Raw genomic sequence first — 22,815 nt, forward strand, 5'->3', positions numbered from 1 at the left:
GGCGGGCCACTTGTGCGAGTGGGGCCATGTAGACGTTGAACAGCATTGGGCTGAGGGATGAGTCCTGGGGGACGCCGCAGATGATGGGGGCTTTGGATCGGAAGCGGACGCTCTGGGTTCTGCCAGAGAGGAAGGAGGTGGTCCAGTCAAGAGCCTTCTCTTGCATTTTGGCTTCTAGGAGGCGTGTCTTTAGAGTGCGATGTCAGACCGTGTCGAAGGCGGCTGACAGGTCCAGGAGGATGAGGGCTGATTTTTCACCGTTGTCTAGTTGCCGCCTGATGTCGTCTGTGGCGGCGATGAGGTCTGTCTCGGTGCTGTGGTTTAGGCTGAATCCGGACTGGGACGGGTCCAAGATGTTGTTGTCTTCGAGGTGGCAGGCCTGTTGCATGTTGACGATTTTCTCGATGACTTTTGCCGGGAACGGGAGCAGGGAGATGGGCAGGAAGTTCTTGAGGTCCTTGGGGTCCTCTTTAGGCTTCGTGAGGAGGGCGTTGATTTCGGCATGCTTCCAGCTTTCCGGAAATGTCGCTGTTTCGAAGGAGATGTGGATGACCTTCCGTAGTTGGGGTGCGATGACTGCGTCTGCTTTGCTGAATACGTGGTGTGGGTCTGACGGAGAGCCAGAGTGGATGGAGTTTATGACCTTGCGTGTCTCGTCGTCGTGGTTGGGTAAACTGCAAGGATTTACCCAACCTTAGCTCCTTCACACTAACCTTTAAAAGGCACCTCCAATTCAGTCACCTACACCTCTTTGATGTTTGAGATGTCTATTGTTTTCAATGGCACTTTTTGTGTTTTCTTTTAAAAATCCTAACTTTTAATATCCTTTAACAATATAGTTCTTAACAATCCAATTTCCAATGTTACTTTGCTAGGTTACTATGAATTTAGTAAGCATGCCATCACTCATGCTGTTTTTCGGTGCTGAGAAAGAGAATTAAGTGGTGTGGCAGAACAGTAGAGCTTTAAGCTATTTTCTGAATTTCAGGAATAGAAGGACTCTTTTAGAGGTGACCAGGAAGTGAGTTACTAAAGGAAGGTAAAATGAGCCACGACAGAAAAGGCTTGGCTGCTACATCTATACCTGTAACTGGTTTTGTAATGTTTAGTCACACATAGCAAGGACTATCCAACTAATCACCATATCTGAGGGGAATATTAGGAAGTAAGCACTTCAATATGAATTTTTGAGCAGTGGCTGAAGGCACTCTATTGATGATAAAAAGGAGCAAAAACAATAAAACCATCCTTTAGCATCTGAAGTAGTTAAAGAGGAGGGAGACTGAGCAAACCCTAGGGGAAAGTATAGCAAGAGGGTCTGCGAGATTTTTTTAACTAATTACAATCAGGCCTATCGGGGAAATTTGATACTATAGTAAACATTTCTTACAATCGTCAAGCTGTGTCCGACAACCACAGACGTAAGAAGTCAGGAGGGAAACAATATTGTTGCAAGAAGAGACTACTGTAGAGACCTGAGAGTCTATCTGCAGACTGGAGTCAATGTTAATACCTAGATTTTTAATGCCCAAAGAAAGCTAATTAAGGGTGCCAAAGCCTCGTGGCCAGAAAAGTTGGTTCCATAGACCGGAGTATCCGCTAACCACCAGAATCTTAGATTTGTTGTTTTGACCAACAGACAACACTGTTACCCATTTCTGAATTTCCATCAGGACGCCTTGCAAACCACTCTCGTCAGAAAAATGACCAGACTACCTCAAAAGTATTTAGGTTTCATCGGCACAGGAATAAAGTTTAAAACTGGGGCACCAATGAGGGCTACCACAGAACATACAAAAGTTAAAGAGGTAGGGGAAAGCACAGAACATCACATGTAACTTCTGAAAAAGAGGGGGAATACCAGGCTCTGGATGCCAGTGCAAGTACGGTTGGAAATAAAATGCTTAAATCACTTGAGAATACTATCTCCAATGCCAGATTTCTGGATTTCAAGTAGCAGAAGATTGTGGTTGACAATGTCAAACGTGGCAGATAGGTACTGCAAAATTAGGGGATTAACACTGTTGACGTCATCAGCAAGGCAGAGGTCATCAAATTCACCGGTAATGACTAACTCTGTGAAATTGTTCTGGGTGGAGTTGAATTTGGGAGTGTTAAAATGAATCGGAAATTATGTTTCCAATGGTTTCAATCATACATAGGAAAAAATGAATCACATTCATCGCAAAAGGATTGTGAAGCTGGGGGATATGAAGTGAGATGGGAGGAGGAAGATAACTAGTTTACAAATTCAAAAGTTTATTTTTACTATGAGTGTTCACAAATCTAGCAGAGTAGTATACTGTGAGTGATGTAAGTGAATTGCTTACGTATGTAATGTAAAGGAGCTTCTATATTTGCTATTTTTGTTTGGGTCATAGTCACATCACCACAAGTGTTAGGCTCCTTATTTTAATAGCATCTTTGCACTCAAAGAGTTTTATTGAACCAAGAAGAGGTTTTAAAAAAAGTATTCTAAAGGTCTGCTCATTCACCCAGAGTGGAATCCAGACCAGTATTGTCAGAGGAAATCAACCAATCAAGTAAATTGCCTGGAATATGTGTGCCACTATTAATGAAGTGTCACTGGGAACAGGCTTGAACCAGGAGATGAAGTTGTGGCTATATTAGGACAGAGAACTTTCCAGGTAGGAACCTCTGTAAAACAACAAATGAAGGATGAAAAGTTACTTAAAGGTCTTCAAAATAACTAAAAAGAAAAAATAATGTGGGGTTCTAGGGATACGTTGATAGCAACACATCAGAATTAGGACCTGATTCACAGATAGGCAGATGGCTACTTCACTGCCATGTTTCTCTCCCTTATGATCACAGAGAAAGACTGAAAAGCCTGGAGGTGTCGCTTCAACATGGTCTACCCTAAAGCATTTTTTTAACTAGGTTTACCAATGAGAATTTTTAGTCTACAAACATTGCATTTGGTCTACAAAGGAAAGCCAGCAAACAGTGATCAGAGCTCAAAAAGCTCAGGGCTAGAGTGAAAATAAATAGGTGAAGTATTATAGGTAACTCGAGGGGTGGGGAGCAAGCGCGGACAGCCTGCATATCTGCAGCCTTGTTGCAAAGGCACTAAACATCAGGCAAATTAGGGCCAGCTGCAGAGGGCAGTAGAAACAAAAGATAAAAGTAGAAGGCAAACAAAGACAGAATTGGAGACCAGCTGATTCTAGTTCCTATAAACATACCGTTTGGTAAGAGGGGAATTTGTCAAGGGACATGTTGCTAAACGCTAGTCGTTCAGAAAAACACCTTATGGGCTAATGGTTGTAGTGTGAAATGATAAAGTTCAGTGAAATTTACATAATACAAATTATATAAATCGCAATATGATTCACACATACATATTCATTTTTTTATCCTTGCAAGTTCTTCTCCAATATGTCAGTATTTAGCCTTTATTTCGGTATAAAACTATTTTTTGTTATGTAATTTGCAGCTTTGGATTTGAAATTGTGGTAGTATTTTTTATTTTTCCATACCAAATCATGAAAAAACTGTAAACACTACTAGTTGTAACGAAATAATTTTTGGATTAATATCCATGTATTAGAAGTTCTTGAACATTGTTAATTGTATCTACAAGGATTTTTGGATTCATAACCATGTATAGATCTTCTTGTACTGTCAGATGACATGATAATGACGTGATAAATATATTACATTATCAACTACAAATGGAATTTTGGTAATTATGATTGTATATTTACTTTCTTGTTAAATCCTTGAAAAAGTGAGAGGCGCCGCAAAAGAAGTGTTAGCTGTATTACGTCATCAACGTTCATTTGAGTGAGTTTTTTTTTTATTCTTTGCTTATCAAGTGACGACGTAATATGGAATCATTGCCACTAATCTTGAAGAATATATAACTAAATGAATATGCTGTAAGAAATATAGTGTAGCAAATCATAATTGCATAATGTGAAACACAATTGAGGCGATAAAATAAAGGTGTTCTAAAATGTTTAAACTACTTTCTGGATTTCAAAAGGTGATTCAACAATTTTTTTAAACATTCATATTACTTAAATGGTGAATGGTGTTAGGGTAACCATCATTTTAGAGAGCACTTCCCACCGGACATGAACTTAATTACCCTGTGATTTTTATTTCAATACAACTGAAAAATTCGTCCAGGCCATGTTGCTGGTGTGGGATGCAATAAGATTTAAAATGTTGCCAACTGTATTCGAACAATCGTGAACTTTGAGTAGGTATGTACATTTAAAAAACTTGCATGAACCACCACAAAAACATTTTTTAATTTAATTCAGAGTGTAGTCGTGCGTGGGATATTCCCTCTTTATTTATGGGTCCAGTAAAATACAATACCTGGCTGTAGTTGAGGATCTTGAAAACGGATTCAGAAACAAACAAAATCTTTCCTCTGTCACAACCCACAACAAAAAGAAAACCATCAGCTGCCTGCAAAAAAAAAAAAAAATCAGTTACTGACAAACGTTTGAAAATTCACAACTCTTACATTTAGGGATTTCTGCATAATTCCCTTACATATTTGCTTTGCTGAATTTATAGAGGTTCTGAAACTAGCCGTTTGTAAATGAAAGTATAAAGATAACAGGCAAGATTTTGTAGAGATGTACAAAAATAAGCATTTATGTCAAACTTAATTTGCCCGTTTGACAACAGGCCTTAGAAGTTGATACCCACGGGGTTTTAAAGCAACATTATTGACAACGGAATAAGTCGAGTTGGTTATGGTTCATGCAAAACATACAACCGCCTCACCCTTCATTTGATACAAAAAAAATTAATCATGTTTATTAAACACATCATTTTAAGAGCATAAAAGAAAGTAATCCTTCACCAAACACAAAAAGTATACATACATTATAAATGTAGAGTCTAGAGACCCTAAGTGTATAATAGTCCAGGGTTTTTTGCACAGAGCGCTGATTTGATTTATAGGTATCCTGTGTAATAAGCAAGTTACTCACCTCTGGTAATACTCTTTCTAGTAGAGACTAACAAGTCTTAGATTCCTCACCTTTTGAATATTCCCTAGGCATACTGGATCCGGAAACCTTTTAGCAGTCCCTCTGCGAGGGGTAGGTAGCGCCTTGGGCCTCTGCAGGAACGTTATTATGCTCCGAAATGACATGCAGAGCCTATTTAGGCGTCATTCCCACACGTTGACTTCAATTGCTTTTGAAACTGTCAGCGATCCAAGACGCAGAGCCCCAATAGAAAATTGAGAACAGTGTGTGGATTCCTAGACCTGGGATCTTATTATTGGATAGAGTCAAATCATAGAACGGGTAGGTTGGAAAGGTGAGTGGGGCACTTGAGGCTAGAGTCCCTCCCAGAAAGAATGTTATCAAAAGTAAGTAACTTATTCTTCTGATAGAGATATCTATCTACAGATTACTCACCTTTTGAATAGATGCCCAAGCAGTACCTATTTGGAGGAGGGCCTGTGTAAAGATTCAAACCAGAAAGTCTTGCAGGGCCAAGTGGGCACAATGTCGCTCTTGACAAACCCAACAATAATGCTTCTTGAACATATAGAGGGGTGCCCACATAGCTATCTGACAAATGTCCAGGACAGGGACTCCATGTGCCAATGTAGCGGTAGCAGGCCTTGGTAAAATGAACATGCAGGGCTTATCAGACACTGCTTTTTAGCCAATGCGTAGCAGATCTTAATGCAGAACACAATCCAGCTGGAATATGGCTCTTCTGCACAGCCTTGCCTCAGAAAGAGTTGATGTTCGTTGGTGCGATCAGTATAAAAGCTTAGATATCCCTTGAGTCCAAATGTTCGATTCTCTCCTCCTCTTTTTAGAGAGGTGTGGCAGAGCGTAGAACGCTGTAAGGTGATGTTTTGACCAACGTGTAATGGCATCATTAATTGAGGAAGCAAGTGTTCGCAGAACCAGCCTGTCTTGGAAGAAGGCAGTATACAGCAGGTTGACACATAGCTTGAAGCTCATTCACACACCGCTCCGATGTCGACAAGGAACACTGTCTTCAGGGTGCCAAGCCACAAGGAACAGCTGTGAAGTAGCTCATAGGTAGTTCCCATCAGAAAAGTAAGGGCCAAGGTAAGGTACCACTGAGGCATGACACAGGGAGATGGAGGAAACAAATGTGGTAAACCTTTCAGGAAGTAGCCATCCGCCTTTCTCCAGCAAACGAAACGGAGGTAAAAATGATTTAAAAACATGAAGCCCTGAGTCCAGAGAACTGCTAGATGCCCGAAAACCAAAACTGTTACTGATAACATCGTCCCATTCTGTGTTTTAGGACAGGCTACAAACCACATCTAAACCGGAGGCAGGCCCCGGAATAAACCCGTTCGTATCTCACACTGGTGCAATCGACCTGCATATACATCTGTTCTATTCCTTTTTTTGGAAAATCATCGCCTAGTAAAGGTAAATAATGAAAAAGAGAAGCAATTCTAAACAATTTCTAAAAGACGAGTCTCAAATGTTAACCAATATAAACCCGTACTTTCTTTGATCAAACAGGTGATCAACTTTAGTAGCGAGAACGCATTGTAGTGGGGAAATGATGGAAAACGCTTGAAGTTTCCTTTTTAAACCGGTGATAATTAGATGAAGGTAGAAGCGAGATGGGAGCAGTGAATACTGTTTAAACAGGTAAAAACATGGGTCTTTTAAATGGAAAACAAAAGAAAAGAAATTCTTTTGAATCTTTATATAATAAGAAATCGCTATCTCTCCTTTCATAACAGATATCACATGCCGACTCCGAATGTAAAAGGAAAGGTGCCTCACTCCCTTCATCAGTCTGTTTGCATAGTCTATATGAAAATTTGTTTTTAGGTAAGATCATGTTTAAGAAAACTATTAATATATGAGAAACGAAGGTTAAAAAATTAAAGAAGATCTTTTGCCGACTGTTTGAGTAAAATGTTTCCTCCTTCGATTCCCTGAACTCAGAATGGACGAGTAACAAGAAACTTGGTAAAATGAAGTTTCTCCCAAATTAATTAAATCCCTGCTTCCTTTCAAAAGAGTTTTCACAGAGTCAGTTCTCTAAGTACAAAGAACATTCCTTTAAAAGGATCTCTTTCTTAAACGTAGGTCTGTCAGTATAAAGAAGTTAGCAATCTTCGGAAAATCAAATAGGGACTAGATTGAAAATAATTTTTGAAATACCGAAAAGAACTATTAACGATATAAATAACCCCCTCTTTTTAGATGTCAATACATTAAAAATGTTACACCAATTACCAACTAGAACTTTATGTGTGTGTAGTAATGTTTATCGTGCTATGTTATGTTATCCATTGAGAAACATCAGAGACTATAAGTATTATGTTAACTATTGAGTAACATCAAAGACTATAAGTATTATGTGATATATGTATGTTTTCCAACTTTTCTCTTCTTTAACAGTTCGTAAAAAAATACAAGTCTGGCTAAGAACATTTTAATCAAATAAATAATATTCTATCTTAAGATCGGTTGATACATTTATAATTAACAAAGAAGCAATGCACTGTTCCTTTGATGTCATCTAAAACACTGTTTTATCTTATTTAGAAAAAGTGGCTGAATATTCATTTGTCCTGATGAAGACAAGACTTTGTCGAAATGCGTTGACACACACAGCCCAATTCTTCATTTTCAAAGAGAATATTTTATTGTCAATTGTTATGATTTCTTATGTTGCGCTAAAGAAAGGTCACACTAAGAATCAATAGCTTTTACTGTGTTTATCTTGTATACAGATCTATATGTATTTATTCATTTTTTAATATCGGAATTAAAAATTATTTTTGATATCATTACAGTCCATTGCACTAATTTCTTTATTTTTTGTTATATATAATATGTTTTCTTAGTAGCCAGTTTCTTGTGTCGTAAGTCTGCCTGGGTATATACCTCTACATAAAAAAAAACCTTTCAGGAAGCGCATAATTACTGGAGGCGTAAACAATGAGGGCTGATCCGGCAACTACTAAAAGGCAGAAAGAGCTGCAAGATACCTTATAGCCATGCCCAAGGCGAAAAGTCGTCGGGCAACAAATGTCAGACAGCATGGCCTGTAGGGCGTCTATCTGCCAAGCATCACAGCAAACCACAGATGTTTCCCAACAACAGGCATGTACAGTTTTTGTCGAAGCATGTGACTGAGACAATGACATCAACCACCTCTGGAGGACGGTTGAAGTTGTTTAGCTGTTTAGCACTTGCGACTCAGTCTAGAAGCATGGAGTTTGTGCCTGCAAAGTCCCGAGTGCAGAATCTGTCCTACTGCTCCAACAGCAGATCCTCCTGAAGGGACAGCCTGATCAGAGGACAGATGCTCAAGCTCATAAGTTCTGGATACCATACTCTCCATGTCCACACCAGGGTCACTAGAATGACTTGGGCGCAGTCAGTCCTGATCTTCTTGAGAACTCGAGCAGGAGTGGTAATGGCAGAAAGAAATACAGGAGTCCAGAATTCCACTCGAGGCACCTTGGAAAATCCAACTTACAGAATTTCTGACATTGCACAGACATTGCAGTGGTGACCAGATGAGCCAAAGTTCTCCAAATTTGCTTAAGAGGCCTTGCATCACCTCCGGGTGTAACTGCCACTTGTGACCCACTAGGCGATGAATGCTGATCTCGCCAGTCTTGGGATTCAACGAACCTGCCAGGTGGTTCAGCCCCAGGACAACTCCATGGTGGTCCAGACATTTCCAAAAAGCACAGGGTCCAAGACCCACTCCTGCCCCACAGGTTGCAGCAGTACCAGATGGGAGTGGTGTTGTCTGAAAGGACCTCTGCCACCATCCCCTTGATGGATGGAAGGAAGGCTTTTAATGCCAAACAGATGGCCCTAAGCTCCAGAAGGTTGAGCAGAGGCATCTGTTCTCCACCACTCCAGCTGACCACCCCAACTCAGTAGTGATGCATCAGTTACCGCTGCCAGCTCTGGAAAGGATGAGGGCTCTGCCTCTGACCCAATCACAGTCCAGCAACAACCACTGCAGATCTTTTGCAGTCTCCTCCAAAATATGAAGGGGCTTGGTGCTGTCTCATTGATGTTGGGCCAACTGAGACTTCAGGTTCCACTGCAAAGCCCACATATGCCATCTGGTGTGCTTGACCGCATTGAAATCCAGGACTGAAGCTGAAAAGATTGGGTTCACAGCCTGAATAACCTCAACTTTTTTTCCGAGGGGAAGGCCACAAAACCAACAGTGTCCAGAATGGCTTCAATGAACGGCAGTGTCTGAGAAGGGGTCACAAGAGACTTTGGCGTATTAATAGTGAACCCCAAAGATGACTAGAGGTTTGCTATCATCTAGAGGTGGTTGATGACTGCCTGGGGCAAGTCCACTTTTAACAGCCAGTAGTCAAGGTAGGGGGGAGACTGGAACCTCTGTCTCTCAAAGAGCACTGGTGACACCAAACTGAAGCACAGTGTAATGGAAATGCTCCTGTCCTACTACGAACCACAAGTAGCACCGATGGGCTTCCAGGGTAGGTGTATGGAAATACACGTCCTGAAGATCTAACGCCACCATCCCATCTCCAGGGTTGAGGGAAGCATAGACCTGGGTCAGGGTCAGCATCTTGAATTTTTCCATCCGGAGGAAGGCATTGAGAGGAAGCAGGTCTAAATAGGGATGGAGTTCTTTTTTAGGCACCAGAAAGTAGCGGGAATAACAAACACTTCCTACTTTCAGCAACTGCATCCTCTCAATAACCCCTTTGCCAAAAGGGGCTTACACTTCCTGCTGTAACCGGACAAATTATCTTACGTCAGTCATTGGAGGAACAGTGGAAAGTGTGGTGGTGTGAAAAAGAGAGGTATGACATATCCCTTCTGAACAATTTGCATGGCCCACCTGTCCAATGTTATGGTCTGCCAAACCAGCAAGAATTGTTGGATCCTACCTCCCACTGTGTGGCTGTGCTCCTCTAAGGGCACGTTAAAGGGGTTTGGCATGTGGGGCTGCAGGAGGGGTGTGGACTCGACAGTTCGCTGACCTTGACCGCGAGGGAGGTGAGTACCATGGCCTTGACCACAGGTGTGCTGGGCAACTTGCTGAGGTTGGATGGGCTGACAGAATGGGTCACCTCTGCCAAAGGTGGGTAGATAAGGCCAGGGAGTGTGCTGTGGCCCCAAACAGGCAAGTCCCATCAAGAGGCATGTCCATGAGGGACGATTGGACATCGCCTGAAACTTCGGTTCAACCCAGCCAAGCATGGTGGCAAATGGCAACACTGGTGCAATGGCTGACCTGATGGAATCAGTGGTGTTCAAGCCACAATGAATTGTAAACTTGGCCCTTTATAGCCTGGGCAAGGACATAGCAGAGATCTTCAGGAACACCTGGGAGGGCTTGAGACACTGCATTCCAAAGACATGGAAATAGAGCCCCTGGAGGCAGCTGGCACTCACAGATCAAAGCGCCAAACTGGTGGATAAGAAGACTATTACCAAAACGTCTCCAGCCATGTTGACTACCTATCAGGGGGGAGTAGTTGGCGATGCGCTTTGATTAGTCCTGCTTGTAGACACCTGCACCACCAAGCTGTCAGGGGAGGGGTGCTGAGATTAACAGGGTAACCTGGGGCCGGGCAGTGGCGTCATGTGATCTGGCAGTTGACTGATGGTCCAGAGCAAGGATTGGCCATGACCCCCAACACGGTATCCATAAGTGCCTTATAAAAATGCAATAGGGGCTCAGTGGATGTTCTCCCGGCTGGAGGACTTCTGTCAGAACATTAGCCTTGCCCTGCAAGGTGGAGAGTTGGAGGTCAAGGACTTTGGTCACCCTATACACTACCATGGCGTAAGAAGCATTCTTCTCAGTGGCATATTCAGGGGTGCCATAGCAAAATGGAAACATTCCCTGCATCATGTGGTAGGCACCTCACGGTGCCTGCCACATGGTGCAGAGGTGATGGTCCCTGTTGCAGGAACCCCCAAAGTCACTTTCTGCCTGCCTTTTCATGGCGGGCGAACCACCATGAAAGGGCAGGTGGAAAGTGCCATCATGATCATGATGGTGGTGCCGATGTCATTGGGGTGTATAGGATTATAGTGCATTCCGATGCACCAACAGGCTCTTTGAGCCCTTCGGAAGCACATCAGCATCCACTCACAGGTTTCACTACGACTGCTGTTATCCTAAAACCCCAGTTGGAAAGCCTCCGCCCAACATCGTATTTAGGCCCTATATTTTTGCAAACGATAATTATGACTTCAATAGCGGAGGACTATTTTAGTATGGCAATCATTTTTTCTCAATATTTTGTCTCAATACCCTCCAGATCCACATCTGGTGTCATGGAAAGATAAGAACACAGTAATGGCGCCTATATAGGCTCCTAATGTTATTTCCAGAGCAGAACAGCATCAGTGCAGAGCCACTTAATGGCACCTACCGACATGCAGAGACGTACTGGTAAAAAGTTCCTGGATCCAATCTGACACCTGGGGAATATTCAAAGGTGAGGAATCTACAGCTAGAAGTCTCTATAAGGAGTATCTATTTAATATGACAGGATTTTAATTTTTTACAAGATGGCCATTTTGGAGACAGATATTCACAATTCTCTTGCTATGCCCAGAGTTAAAGGGTAGGTTTAATTAACATATTGTTAAGGTCTAATCCAAAATGTGTTTAACCCCTTCGCTGCTCATGACGAGCTCAGCTCGTCATGTAGTACACTGGTCGTGTGCTTATGACGAGCTGAGCTCGTCATGAAATAATGTATTTCAAGCGTTTCCAGCACAGGAGGGGAAGTGCCTTAGCAGTCATATGGTTAACATGCCTACTGGTTTAAATAATTTACAATACATATAATATCCAATAGAGTTACATTTAAATACTTTTCATGCAGCTTGAATTGAGATAGTAATGGTGCCCTCAAGATAACTGGTTAACCATTGAATGCATGGTGTTCTACACAACTAGATTTCATAAACTATAAGAAAGGAGTGTATCTACATCATAATGCCAAATAGTTAACAATATAAAAACCTGACCAATATGTAGAATTTTCCAGAAACCTCTCAAAGGTACAGCACAGTACTAAAATGAAAGCATACTTTGGGCCGATTACGATGTCAGGCGGAAAGCCTCCGCCCAACAGTCGGAATCTCCTCAACTGCATCGGATCCCTTACAACCGACTCGTCGGTTTACATTCCGGCCGCCCGATTACGATGTTCACGATCAGATTGTAAACCGCGCCGTCATTCCAAATTGGTTCCAAGCGACTCCCGGCGTATTCCTGTCGGTCGGATCCGCATCGTACACCCCTATGGACAGCGATTACGCCCTCAGGATTACAATGTCTATTTCCAACAGCCTTTCTGCGTCGGCCTGTACTACACAGAAAGGCTGCCCCGGCAGCGCCCCCTTGGCCCTGCAGCCTAAGATTGATGGCCGAGGGGGTACCTAAGGAATCACCCTGTAAAATCCTGTACTATGGGGTGCCTGCGACAGGGTGCAGAGCCTGGTTTATGGCCGGTTGTCGGTCGTAAAACGAGCTCCCTTAGGAAACAATGAGACGCATTGTAAACCGCAAGTTGTTCGGTTCCGATTCTGAGTCAAGCGGAGGCTTTCTGCCCGACATCATAATTGGCCCCATAATGTAGGTAACAGATGGTCTAGGTTAATTACCTTTTTTTTTTAAAAGATTTTATTAAAGTATTGAAGTGCATCAACAGGCATGTAGTGCAGCTAAGAAATTTAGACGGCATGCATTGATAACAATCTTGGGTCACTGAAGCGTCGAACAATACAACGTAGTAAACCATATGCTCCATCCATCCCTCTACGTCCTTCAGGTGGCGTGTAATGTGGCTGGGCCTGCCTTGCCTTGACAATATGCCTAAGCTAGTCCTGTTCTGGTGTGGGGGGTTCACAAATGTCTCCCCGATAGTGATTCCACTTCCCCATACCCTCAACCATTTTTTGGGGCAGTTTCTGTGTATGTATACAGATTTCTCTGTCACCATTGCGTGGTCCATATCACAACACCATTGCTGGTGTGTCGGGGAGAGTTCAGATCCCCAGCACTGTGCTATGTTGCTTTTGGCTAAGGTCGTCCCCAACATCACCCAGTCTTGATCAGTGTGATTTAAATCCGTGGGCTCCCATATGTTAAGTAAGCAGTGTTGCGGGGTCAGCGGGATCACTACTTTAGTTACTTGGGACATTGTGCGTAGGACCGCAGTCCAGTAGTGAGTGCTTCGTGGATAGTCCCAGAGTGCATGCCAGAAAGTGCCCTCAGCGCCACAGTGTCGGAGGCAGAACCGGTCGTCCGCTTTGCCTATTTTGTATAGCAACGTTCTTGTGTAATAAATACGGTGTAAGATTTTCAGTTGAAGCAACCTAAGGGTGGAAGGGATTGCTACTTCCCTCGGGGACATCAGGGCTGTTTGCCAGTCGTCTTCATCTAAGTCTCCCAACTCTGCCTCCCACTTCATTTTCAGAGCCTCTTATTTTCCGATAAGTTAGGGAGATAGCTTTTGTTTGGAGGTGATCCGTGAGCAGTCTGTCCTCTAAAGGGGAGGATTCAGGTAACTGTGTGCCTGTCGGAATTACTGTTAGTAGAGCATGTCTGATCTGGGCGAATCTATAGGCTTCGGTATGGGCTAACTTGTACGTGTCTTGGAGTTGAGTAAAGGGTACAACCTCTCCTTTTTCCAGAGGTCCCCTAGTTTAGATATCCTTATGAGATCCCATTGTCGGAATCCCTTAGTGTTCCGTAGCCTACCAAGTTTTCTGGTGTCCCACTGTGGGGTTGCCTGTGTGAGAGTCCTCTCCCATCCCATTGCCCTCTGAGCCTCATGCCAGATTCGTAATGTATGTGCCGTAGGGCCCGTGTAGTGCGATTTCTTAGGCTGATTATACAGCGCCCCATTATCCCTTCAGAGTCTAGCAGATAGCGGTTCATGCGGAAGGCAGGGTCATCCTGCGGCGTGTGAAGCCATTAGTTTATTACTGTCAATTGTGATGCCCAGTAGTATGACTGTATGTGTGGGAGAAAATGGTACAAAAGGGTGTGGTGATGGACGGAGCATCTGAACCAATCACACACTCACACCCAGTCAACAGATCTGGGTTTAATCCGTCACCGTTCTTTAGCCCACTCTGCCACCCCAGGTCAGACATGGCCATATGCAAATCAGTCTGACCCTGTGCCTCATGGGAACAGTCCAGCATTAATGAGGGAGATAGGTCTATAGGATGTAGTTTCTTGCGGCCGCTTGCCCGCCTTGTGAATCGCAACTATGGTCACTAGTCTTTGATCCCTGGGGAGCTCGTCCACCTCAAGGCTGGTCTTATACATAAGGAGCTGAGGGGTGAGCCGGGTCACCATTTGTTTATAAAGTTCCACAGGTATGCCATTCGGGCCTAGTAATTTCCCAGGGTGTAGCGCCCCAATGGCCAAAGCAAGTTCGTCTGCGGTGAGTTCAACGTCTAGTGCCAAGACTGCATCTTGTGGCAATGTGGGCATGTGAATATCTGTTAGGAAGGCTAGGTTGTCATCTAGTGTATTGGTAGCCTTTGGCGTATATACCCCCTTGTAATATCTAGCGAGAGTGTCTGCTATTTGCTGCGGGTCCGCAGTTATCTCTCCGTTTTCTAGCTGGAGCTGAGCTATCCAGTTTATCTACACTTTCAATGATCTTTTGTTAAGGCTTCCCATATGTGAAAAATCTCTCAGTGACAGAGACAGCAAACCTCAACTTAGAAACCCATTTGTCCTTTTATGCTCTTCGGTATATTAAATAATAACGAAAGGGGTTTCTAATGGTTAACTAGTTATCTTGAGGGCAACTATCTGTTTATGCTGCATGAAAAGTATTTAAATGTAATTCTATTGTGAATTATATATATATATATTGTAAATTATTTCTAACAGTAATTATAACAGTAATCGCTCCTTAGTATTTAGATTTTATTATGTGTCAAAATGTGGCCAAGCACAAATAGGGAAATTCAGTTATGAACAGCTGAGCTTCCCCAAGCGATATCTCTACTAGGGAGGAACAGGGACCAGTGCAGTTGTGGCAGATCCATTCTACTTTTTATCAGGCCCAGTAGCAAAAACTTCTTAACGCTCTATGGGCTTTTCTGTGCTACAAAGAGATTTGGCAAGTTAACATTATTAATAAAAGGTTTCATCATTAGTGTATTGTTACAACATTTAGAATTTCAGAGAAAGAATGCCCACAGAGAAGGAGATCCCAAAGGCGAAGAATCTCATGGAGGCAATCATGAAAGGCCAGGCATGCCTGGCACTATCAGTCGTTTCATCACTAGGAGAAGCCACTTTATTATTTGAAAGCCAAGCCATACTTAAGCACACATGGGAACTCCTGCATAAAACAAGTTAAATACAAAAAGGAGCTGAAGCTAAAAACAAAATCTGGAGAAAGTACTGCCGAAAAAGGGGCTCGTTAGACTACAGGCAAATGATTTTGTAAATATTCCCTAAAGTGTAAGGTCACATGGAAAGCATAGTTTGAAACATTTGTTTATTTTCAGTTTCATAGGTACCATGTGAAGCTTTCTGACTGCTTCAGAGAAAGCCTTGATGGATCAAGAGGGTCAACAACTGAAGAACCCTATTAATGTGCACAGTCCAAAATGTAGCTCTAAACAAAATCAAATGTATTAATTTCAAATGTGACTTTTCTGCTTTTGTATATTTTAATAATTAATTATTAAATCAGGGGTCCGTAACACAGCTCGAGAACACATTTAAAAGTGTTATCTATTTGTATTTTCTGTTTAACCACTTCCCTGCTAGTGACAAGGTCAACTCGTCATGGGTTTTACCTGCCCTGTGCTTATGACGAGTTGACCTTGTCACATAACATGGGATTTTGAAAATGTCAGCACCGGATGGGAATATGTGGCAGCAGCAATATGATTAAGTATGCACAGATGAGGGCTAAAAATACCAGCCGGCATAATACCGGTGGTGTGGGTAGAAAACCGGCCAAGTGGCAACCCTAGACAACAGACAGATAATGCCAATAGACTAAAAGCGCTCTAATATTGTACAACCTGCCACTTCAAGACTGGATGTATGCACATGTGTTTTCTATATGGAAAATGTATTTTATATGCTTTGTTTCTATAAAGCACTCGTCGATGCGGTGAGTGCGAGGTAAGTGGTTTTATTTATTTAATTTTACCTATCCCGTCCTCTGTTGACTCCCCCAACCCCGCCGCATCGCCCCTTACCTGTGCCAGCCACGCCAGCTTGTTTCACTCACAAAACCATTTATAAGTAGAATTAATGAAAAAAGAATGCATTCCAGCTCTGAGGAATCTGTAAGCATCCAAACAGACACAAATATACTAGAGGTTTTGCCCACTCTGCTCTCCACTTGGAGTGTGGAGTTCCGAGAAAACTCCACCAACTTCAGTGTGGCAGAGTTTTTCCTCGCATGCGGCTCACCAATGTTAGGTTGGCTAGTGAGAATTTGTGTCCCCAGAAAGATTTTCGCGCGCTAGAATGCCTCCTGGTGAGATTCCTCAATGCGGGTGGCCGCTACCGTTCATGTTTAGAAAAATGCAGCTCGAGTAGGAAAATCTATTTGAACTGCAGAAAGAAGCAGTGCTCTCTGGTGCATCGCGAGGTGCCATTCACACTGATTTTACAGCGCGGAACAAACTCCAGGTGCACAAAAATAAATGACAGCAGTGCAGCGTGTCAAAATTCCTCTGCTCGCAGAACTCAACGGAATCTTGCAGAGTTTTGAAGGTAACTTTATAAGTTACGCCCACCCCTCAATTATACCCATAAGACTCCCTCTTTTGTGTGCTAAGTAAGTCCTGAGCTCCACTCCAAAAGGAGGTCCGTTTTGACATACCGTTCAAAGTCAGCTGTTTGCAATTGTCAAATGACATGGGATTAAAATACACAGTAGAAATGGCAAAACATTACTTTAGCAAACACTGAGAAAACGTCCATAAGTTAACTAAGGCCCTGATTACGAGTTTCTTGTTCAGTTCAATTCTATGTCATGAATGGAGGCGAGGATTATGCCTTCTTTCCTCACTTTATTGCATAGCAGCGAAGATATCAAACCAAAGACAACATTTCCCATGAAACAAAGGGAACATGTAGTCCAACAAGTATAAGATAAAACACTTGGCAACACCCAATCAGAAGTGTCCTCAATGTCCAATCAGGGCCCAGATAGCCCAACATAGTCCTTCGCAGCAAGATAAGTACCCTTTCATGCTTCCTTGTTTGGTAGCTTAATGTATGCTAATTTATGGTTGTTTACTAGTATTGTGCGTATTTATGCTGCATATTGCTTCAAGCTGTGTTTCTAATGTTCGGCTAATGCTCTTTCGTGAGCGGCGCATTCCGCGTCCTATTTCTGTCAGGAATTGACAGCGATTGCTCGTTAGCGTGTTTGTCTGTGAGTTTGGCGCGCATCCTTATTAGCGCGCCTTCCCCCCTTTTGTGTGGCTTTGGGTTTCCTTTGTGGAAACGTTTTGTTGTTTTCTCTCTCGCAGCGGGTAGCTGCAGGGAGAACGAACCGCGGTTACGGGGATCCCGTACCTACCTGGCTGATAGCTGGCGGCGCTCTGTCCTCCCGCCTTTAGAGGGCGTGTGAGGCAGTGCAGCGCAGCAAGTCGTTTGAGCTCTCTTTCTAGTGAGTTCAAACGTCGTGCCCGCATCTTTTGGGAGCCTGGCCTGAGGAGGACGTCTGTTGCGGTGTAAAGCGGTTTCTTTGAGTTTTTCCAACCGTGTTTCTTGTGCCCCACGCTTTGCTGCCTGAAGTGATTTTTGTGAAAAGGGCAGGCCCTGTATTTCAGCTTGACGCTGCAGAATGCCTTTGGTCAGTACTTTTGGGGTCCACAAGTCTAAGGAACATTACCCAGGCCAGTTACCCTGTCAATAAGGGGTTGGAAATTCTCTTTCCCAGCTTTGTCCCAGGGGTGTGAGCCCATTGCTTAAGCGGATTCCCTCATTGTAAAGGGTTAGGCTAACACCCAGCCACTTCCAAGTCTCTGTTGCAGGCCTGTGTTAGCCCACTAAGTAAATTTGGCAGGTTTAGGGCCATGGAATACTATGGTGACTATCAAGAAGAGGAGGAAGACCCCCACGCCGACCTGCCCTGGGGGGACGCCTTCTATGAGGCAGTGGATACCTCAATTTACATGGCTGTCAACCAAGCCATTTCTCCCCTTGAGGATAGGCTGTCACGCCAGATAGATCAGGCTTTTTCTAAACTTTCTCAGCAGTCGGCACCCCCGCCCCTGCCCAGGCTTCGGTTTCTACGCCCCAAGACTCTCTTGGCTCCCCTCCACCTAAGCGTTCCCGTGGATGGTGACGCTTTTGACCGTCTTAGACGGCCTTTATGGCCAGTCGGCCGACGGCTCCCACTTTCCCAGTTCCGGGACCATCTTCCCCACCCAATCAGGTTCCCCTGCCTACTACACCAGCGCCGCCCCCCCCAGCCGGTTCCAGGCACGTCCCAAGACCCCCTAAGCATGGCAGACATGTTGATTCCCAACGATATCGTCCACCCCAGGTCCTCTGAATGAGCCCCAGCCAATAAGGTGGCGGCTTACGTGGCTGCTCATATTTGGCCCCCCTTGGAAAAGGAGGCCTGCAACTTTCTGAGGGCAGAGTGCCCTCGCCCCTTCCTTGAGGGGAAAGTAGCCCTGACACCAGAAATTGGCCCGAGAATGGCCACTTTCCTGCAAAAATTCATCAGGGACCTTATGAAGGGTATAGATAGATCCTGGAGGGCCTGCCATTATAAGTTACTAAATGCCCTGGGACCGATTACGGAAATCCTGGACATGGCTGAAGAGGCTAAGGAGTCTGGGTCTATGATATCTCCTGAGACTCTATTAGGCTGGGCGCAACGTGTTGTGATATTTATGGGCAATGCTAACTGTGCCCTTTCCACAGGACGACGTTGGTCCCTTCTTATTAAGATTGACCCGAAGTTGGGGGACTTGGCAGACTCTGAGGCGGGCGCTATCGCCCAAGGAGGTCTTTTCGGCGAGCCCTTCGTGAAGGAGTTGGGCAAATTCGTCAACACCTTCACCTCCCTGGACCGCGCTCAATCCACGATCAAGAAGGTGTTCCTCGTGTTTTTCTCGGGGCTGGCTGAGAAAAAGGCCGCTCGACCGGTCGCCAGCAACTCCGGAAACTACCAGGACCAGTCCAGGTTCGGCAACTTTTACCCCACTCGAGGAAAACGGGGTTGTAGTGTAGTTCCTATATTCCCAATAGGCTCTGCGCATTGTAATAACATATACTATAGTTTAGACGTAGGACTGTGGTCGACTAGGTCTCTATCGTATATATTAACATGAATTGTGAGTGCCAGCTAGCTCAGAGGTCACTAGAAACTTTCTCGAATAAATAAGAAGGGATTAGTTTCTGACAACCGCATAAACATGACAACTTTGTTTCCCAAGAATAAGAAATCAATCAGTCGTGGAAACAATAGATAACTATTTTACTCAGTCAATCGTGCATGCTTCATTTCACCAGAGCTGCTGAGAAAATAGAGAGACGGGTGTTTTCAATAAAAGGTATTTATTGAACAGTCTTCTTTCTCAAGCATAAAAAATGTACTGCTACAATCGTAATACTGGTTATAAAGTACAGGGCATATAATACGAAAAGTATTATAAAGTAGTACTGTAAAAGCATGATATGGTTTCTAAGCCATAAGTTGCCTAAAACGTATGAAATACATACAGTAATAAAATAATGACTAAAAGTACTCAACTGGTGCTTCTAAAATACGCCTACCCCGGTGTACCGAACCTAAGTCTAGTACAAGGGAAGAAGTAGGTGAGGAGTAGCTTAAGTTTAATATTTTTCTGCCAAGGATCTATCCAAGAATTCTCTCAGGGTCTAATCAGCTCCGTACCTTGGTTTTAGAATGAAGGAGGTCTTGTATCTCTCTCTCGGGACTCGATTTCCCAGCAACCCGCAAGGGTAACCTGGAAACACTGGAGCTGGATTTCTCGGCAGGAGAAAAGACAGCGTCTCTCAGTGCGTCAGCTGGAGGGTCGGCTTCCTTCGGCACTTGCTGCTGCAGGGCGTCGGGCAAGTAGTTAGTTGATCTGCTCCAAACCACAGTGTGTTTGTCTGGGCAAATGCAGGCATATTTATACTTTGAAGGTGCCGAGTTTGATGTATGATTGGACTTAAAGACTCAGTTCTTTGAAAACTCCATGATTTCCTAGATAGATTAGTATTCAGGCGAGGGGAAGTCCCTAGCTGCTGAAGGCGGGTTTATCTAAGAAATCGTTGTTGATTCTTGGAACTTAGTGGAAGTAGCCATGCCATATTTGGACTGTATAGGCTCAGTCCAAATATGGTAATGATTTCTATGCCTATATAAGGGCATGAATCGGGAAAATAACACTAGGGTCCTAGATTCATTTACAACTTCCTAAGCAACATTTTCCTTGTCGACAAGACCGATGGTGGGAAGAGATTGGGCCTGAGCGACTTCAATCGATGGCTTGTTTACCGGCATTACAAGATGGAGGGGATCCATCTGCTCAGGGACGTTCTCAGTCCCCTGCACTGTCTGGTCCGCTTGGACCTCAAAGATGCCTACTTGGTGGTTCCAATCTTCCCTCCCCACAGGCGCTTCCTTCAGTTCCGGTGGGGCCTCTACACGTACGAATTCACGCCCCTTCCCTTCAGCCTCTCTTCGGCTCCTTGGTGTTTCACTAAGGTGCTCAAGCCGGCGGTGGAATTCCTATGGTCCAGGGGTGTCAGAATGATAGTGTACCTAGACGATCTGCTCCTCATGGCAGCCTGCCCGCCCCGCCTGTTGCAACACCTGCAGATGGCGGTGTCGCTCTTCCAGGACCTAGGGTTCATGATCAACGAGAAGAAGTCTCTGTTGCAACCATCCCAAAAAATTACATTCTTGGGGTTCGTAATAGACTCCACAGCATCCACGCTCAGTCTTCCGTACCGGAAAGTGACCAGAATTCGCCACGAGCTGCGGTGATTGCTGTCCAGACAGCTGATTTCCCTTTGTCAATTGGCTCGTGTGGTGGGACTGTTGTCGTCCTCCATTCAACCAATCTTCCCGGGCCCGCTCCATTACAGAGCGCTACAGCGCCTGAAAGGATATTTCCTGCGGAAAGGATATCCGTAATCTAATGGTGGTTGGATCACATGGAGGCGTGGAACGGGAGAACAATCTTCGGGTCCGCCCCGGACATGGTTATAGAGTCAGATGCCAGCAGGCCGGGTTGGGGGGCCTGATGCGGAGACCTCTCTACAGGAGGGTTGTGGTCTCTCGATGAACAAAAGTTACACATAAACTGCTTGAAACTTCTGGCGGGATAGTTCGCAGTGCGGTGTTGGACGAAAGACTCTGTACAGTCTTGAGTGGTACTAAAGATGGAGAACGCTTCGGCGGTCCGTTACGTGAACCATTTGGCGGGCACCAGATCAAAAGCCCTCTCAGATCTAGCGGCGAGTCTTTGGCAGTATTGCCTCGAAAATCAAGTGTCAGTCATGGCAGAGTATCTCCCAGGCCGGGACAATCTGAAAGCGGACTTCCAGGCTCGTCACTTCCGGGATTCCAGTCTTTGGCAACTGGTCCAGTCCTTGTTCAGGAGGCTCAGCGACCTTTGGGGTCCTTTTTCGGTGGACCTTTTTGCTTCCAGACTGGATCACCAGATACCGCGTTTCTTCAGCTGGAGACCGGATCCTCTCGCAGCTTCGACGGATGCGTTTCTCCAAGATTGGAGAATGGAGCAGGGTTATGCGTTCCCGCCCTTTGCCATGATCACGAGAGTGACGGCGCAGGTTCGCAGGCAAGCAGCAGAGTTGGTGGTGATCATTCCGCTGTGGAAGTCGCAAGTCTGGTTTCCAGTTCTTCTGGAACTTTCTTGGGATTTTCCAATCCTACTCCCCCTGTTTCCGTACCTCCTCAGGAGTCTGAGCGGGTTTCCTCATCCTCTAGTGTCCACGAACTCTCTGAGACTCATGGCCTTTCGCGAGAGGCTGAGTCTCTTATCACCAGAGCATGGGCGGACAGTACTGTCAAAAGGTACAAATCCGCGTGGCGCAGATGGACCAGTTGGTGTATGCGAAGTGGTACAGGTAGTGAACTTTTTGGCCCAACTGGCTTCCGATAGTTTGGCCTATAGGTCGATTAACACCTTTCGGTCGGCTGTCTCTTCCGGACATGTTCCGGTGAATGGAGCTCCGGTGGGGGAGCATCCTTTGGTTTGTCGGTTGTTGCACGGCATTCGCCTTTCTCTTGCCCCAGAGCTGCGATATTCCGCCCTTTGGGATGTGAATCTGGTTCCTAACTTGTTTTTATCCTGGCAGCACAATAGATACCTCACCAGGAAGGAGTTATCGGCGAAATTGGCCATGCTCTTATGCCTCATTTCTTGTAGGCGGTGTTGGATGTGCGTGCTTTGGATATCTGTAACACAATTTTTACTCTGGAAGGAGTGACGTTTACCTTGCTCAGGTGCACTAAATGCCATACTAGATCAATCTCCTACCCGCAGTTTCTTGACTCTCCCAAGCTCTGTGTGGTTGATTGCCTGAAGTGTTACGAGGAGGTAACAGAGGAATTCAGCCCTCCAGGTCATAGACAGCTCCTTATCTCATTGCGGAAGCCTTTTAAGGCAGTTTCTTCACCCACTATTGCCTGGTGGGTTTGTTGGGTGATGCAAAAGGCAGGCATCAGTCTGAGACAATTTGGAGCTCACTCCGCGAGGGGTGCCATGGCTTCGAAGGCCTTTAGTCTAGGGGCGCGTCTTGAGGATATTCTCAACGCGGCAGATTGGTCTTCAGACT

At 44.6% G+C, this 22,815-nt stretch overlaps 1 protein-coding gene across 2 annotated transcripts in view; it reads right to left on the bottom strand.

Moving 5' to 3' along the window:
• The window catches only part of BMAL1 (basic helix-loop-helix ARNT like 1), a 415,934-nt gene that overhangs the window by 265,150 nt on the left and 127,969 nt on the right, over positions 1-22,815 (bottom strand). For both annotated transcript variants that reach the window (XM_086955926.1, XM_086955924.1), the window contains exon 8: positions 4,351-4,443. In XM_086955926.1, the coding sequence (XP_086812052.1) occupies positions 4,351-4,443 (93 nt within the window). The remainder of the gene's footprint in view (positions 1-4,350; positions 4,444-22,815) is intronic.

Source organism: Lissotriton vulgaris, chromosome 2_1, assembly GCF_964263255.1.
Source record: "Lissotriton vulgaris chromosome 2_1, aLisVul1.2, whole genome shotgun sequence".
Taxonomy (NCBI): Eukaryota; Metazoa; Chordata; class Amphibia; order Caudata; family Salamandridae; genus Lissotriton; species Lissotriton vulgaris.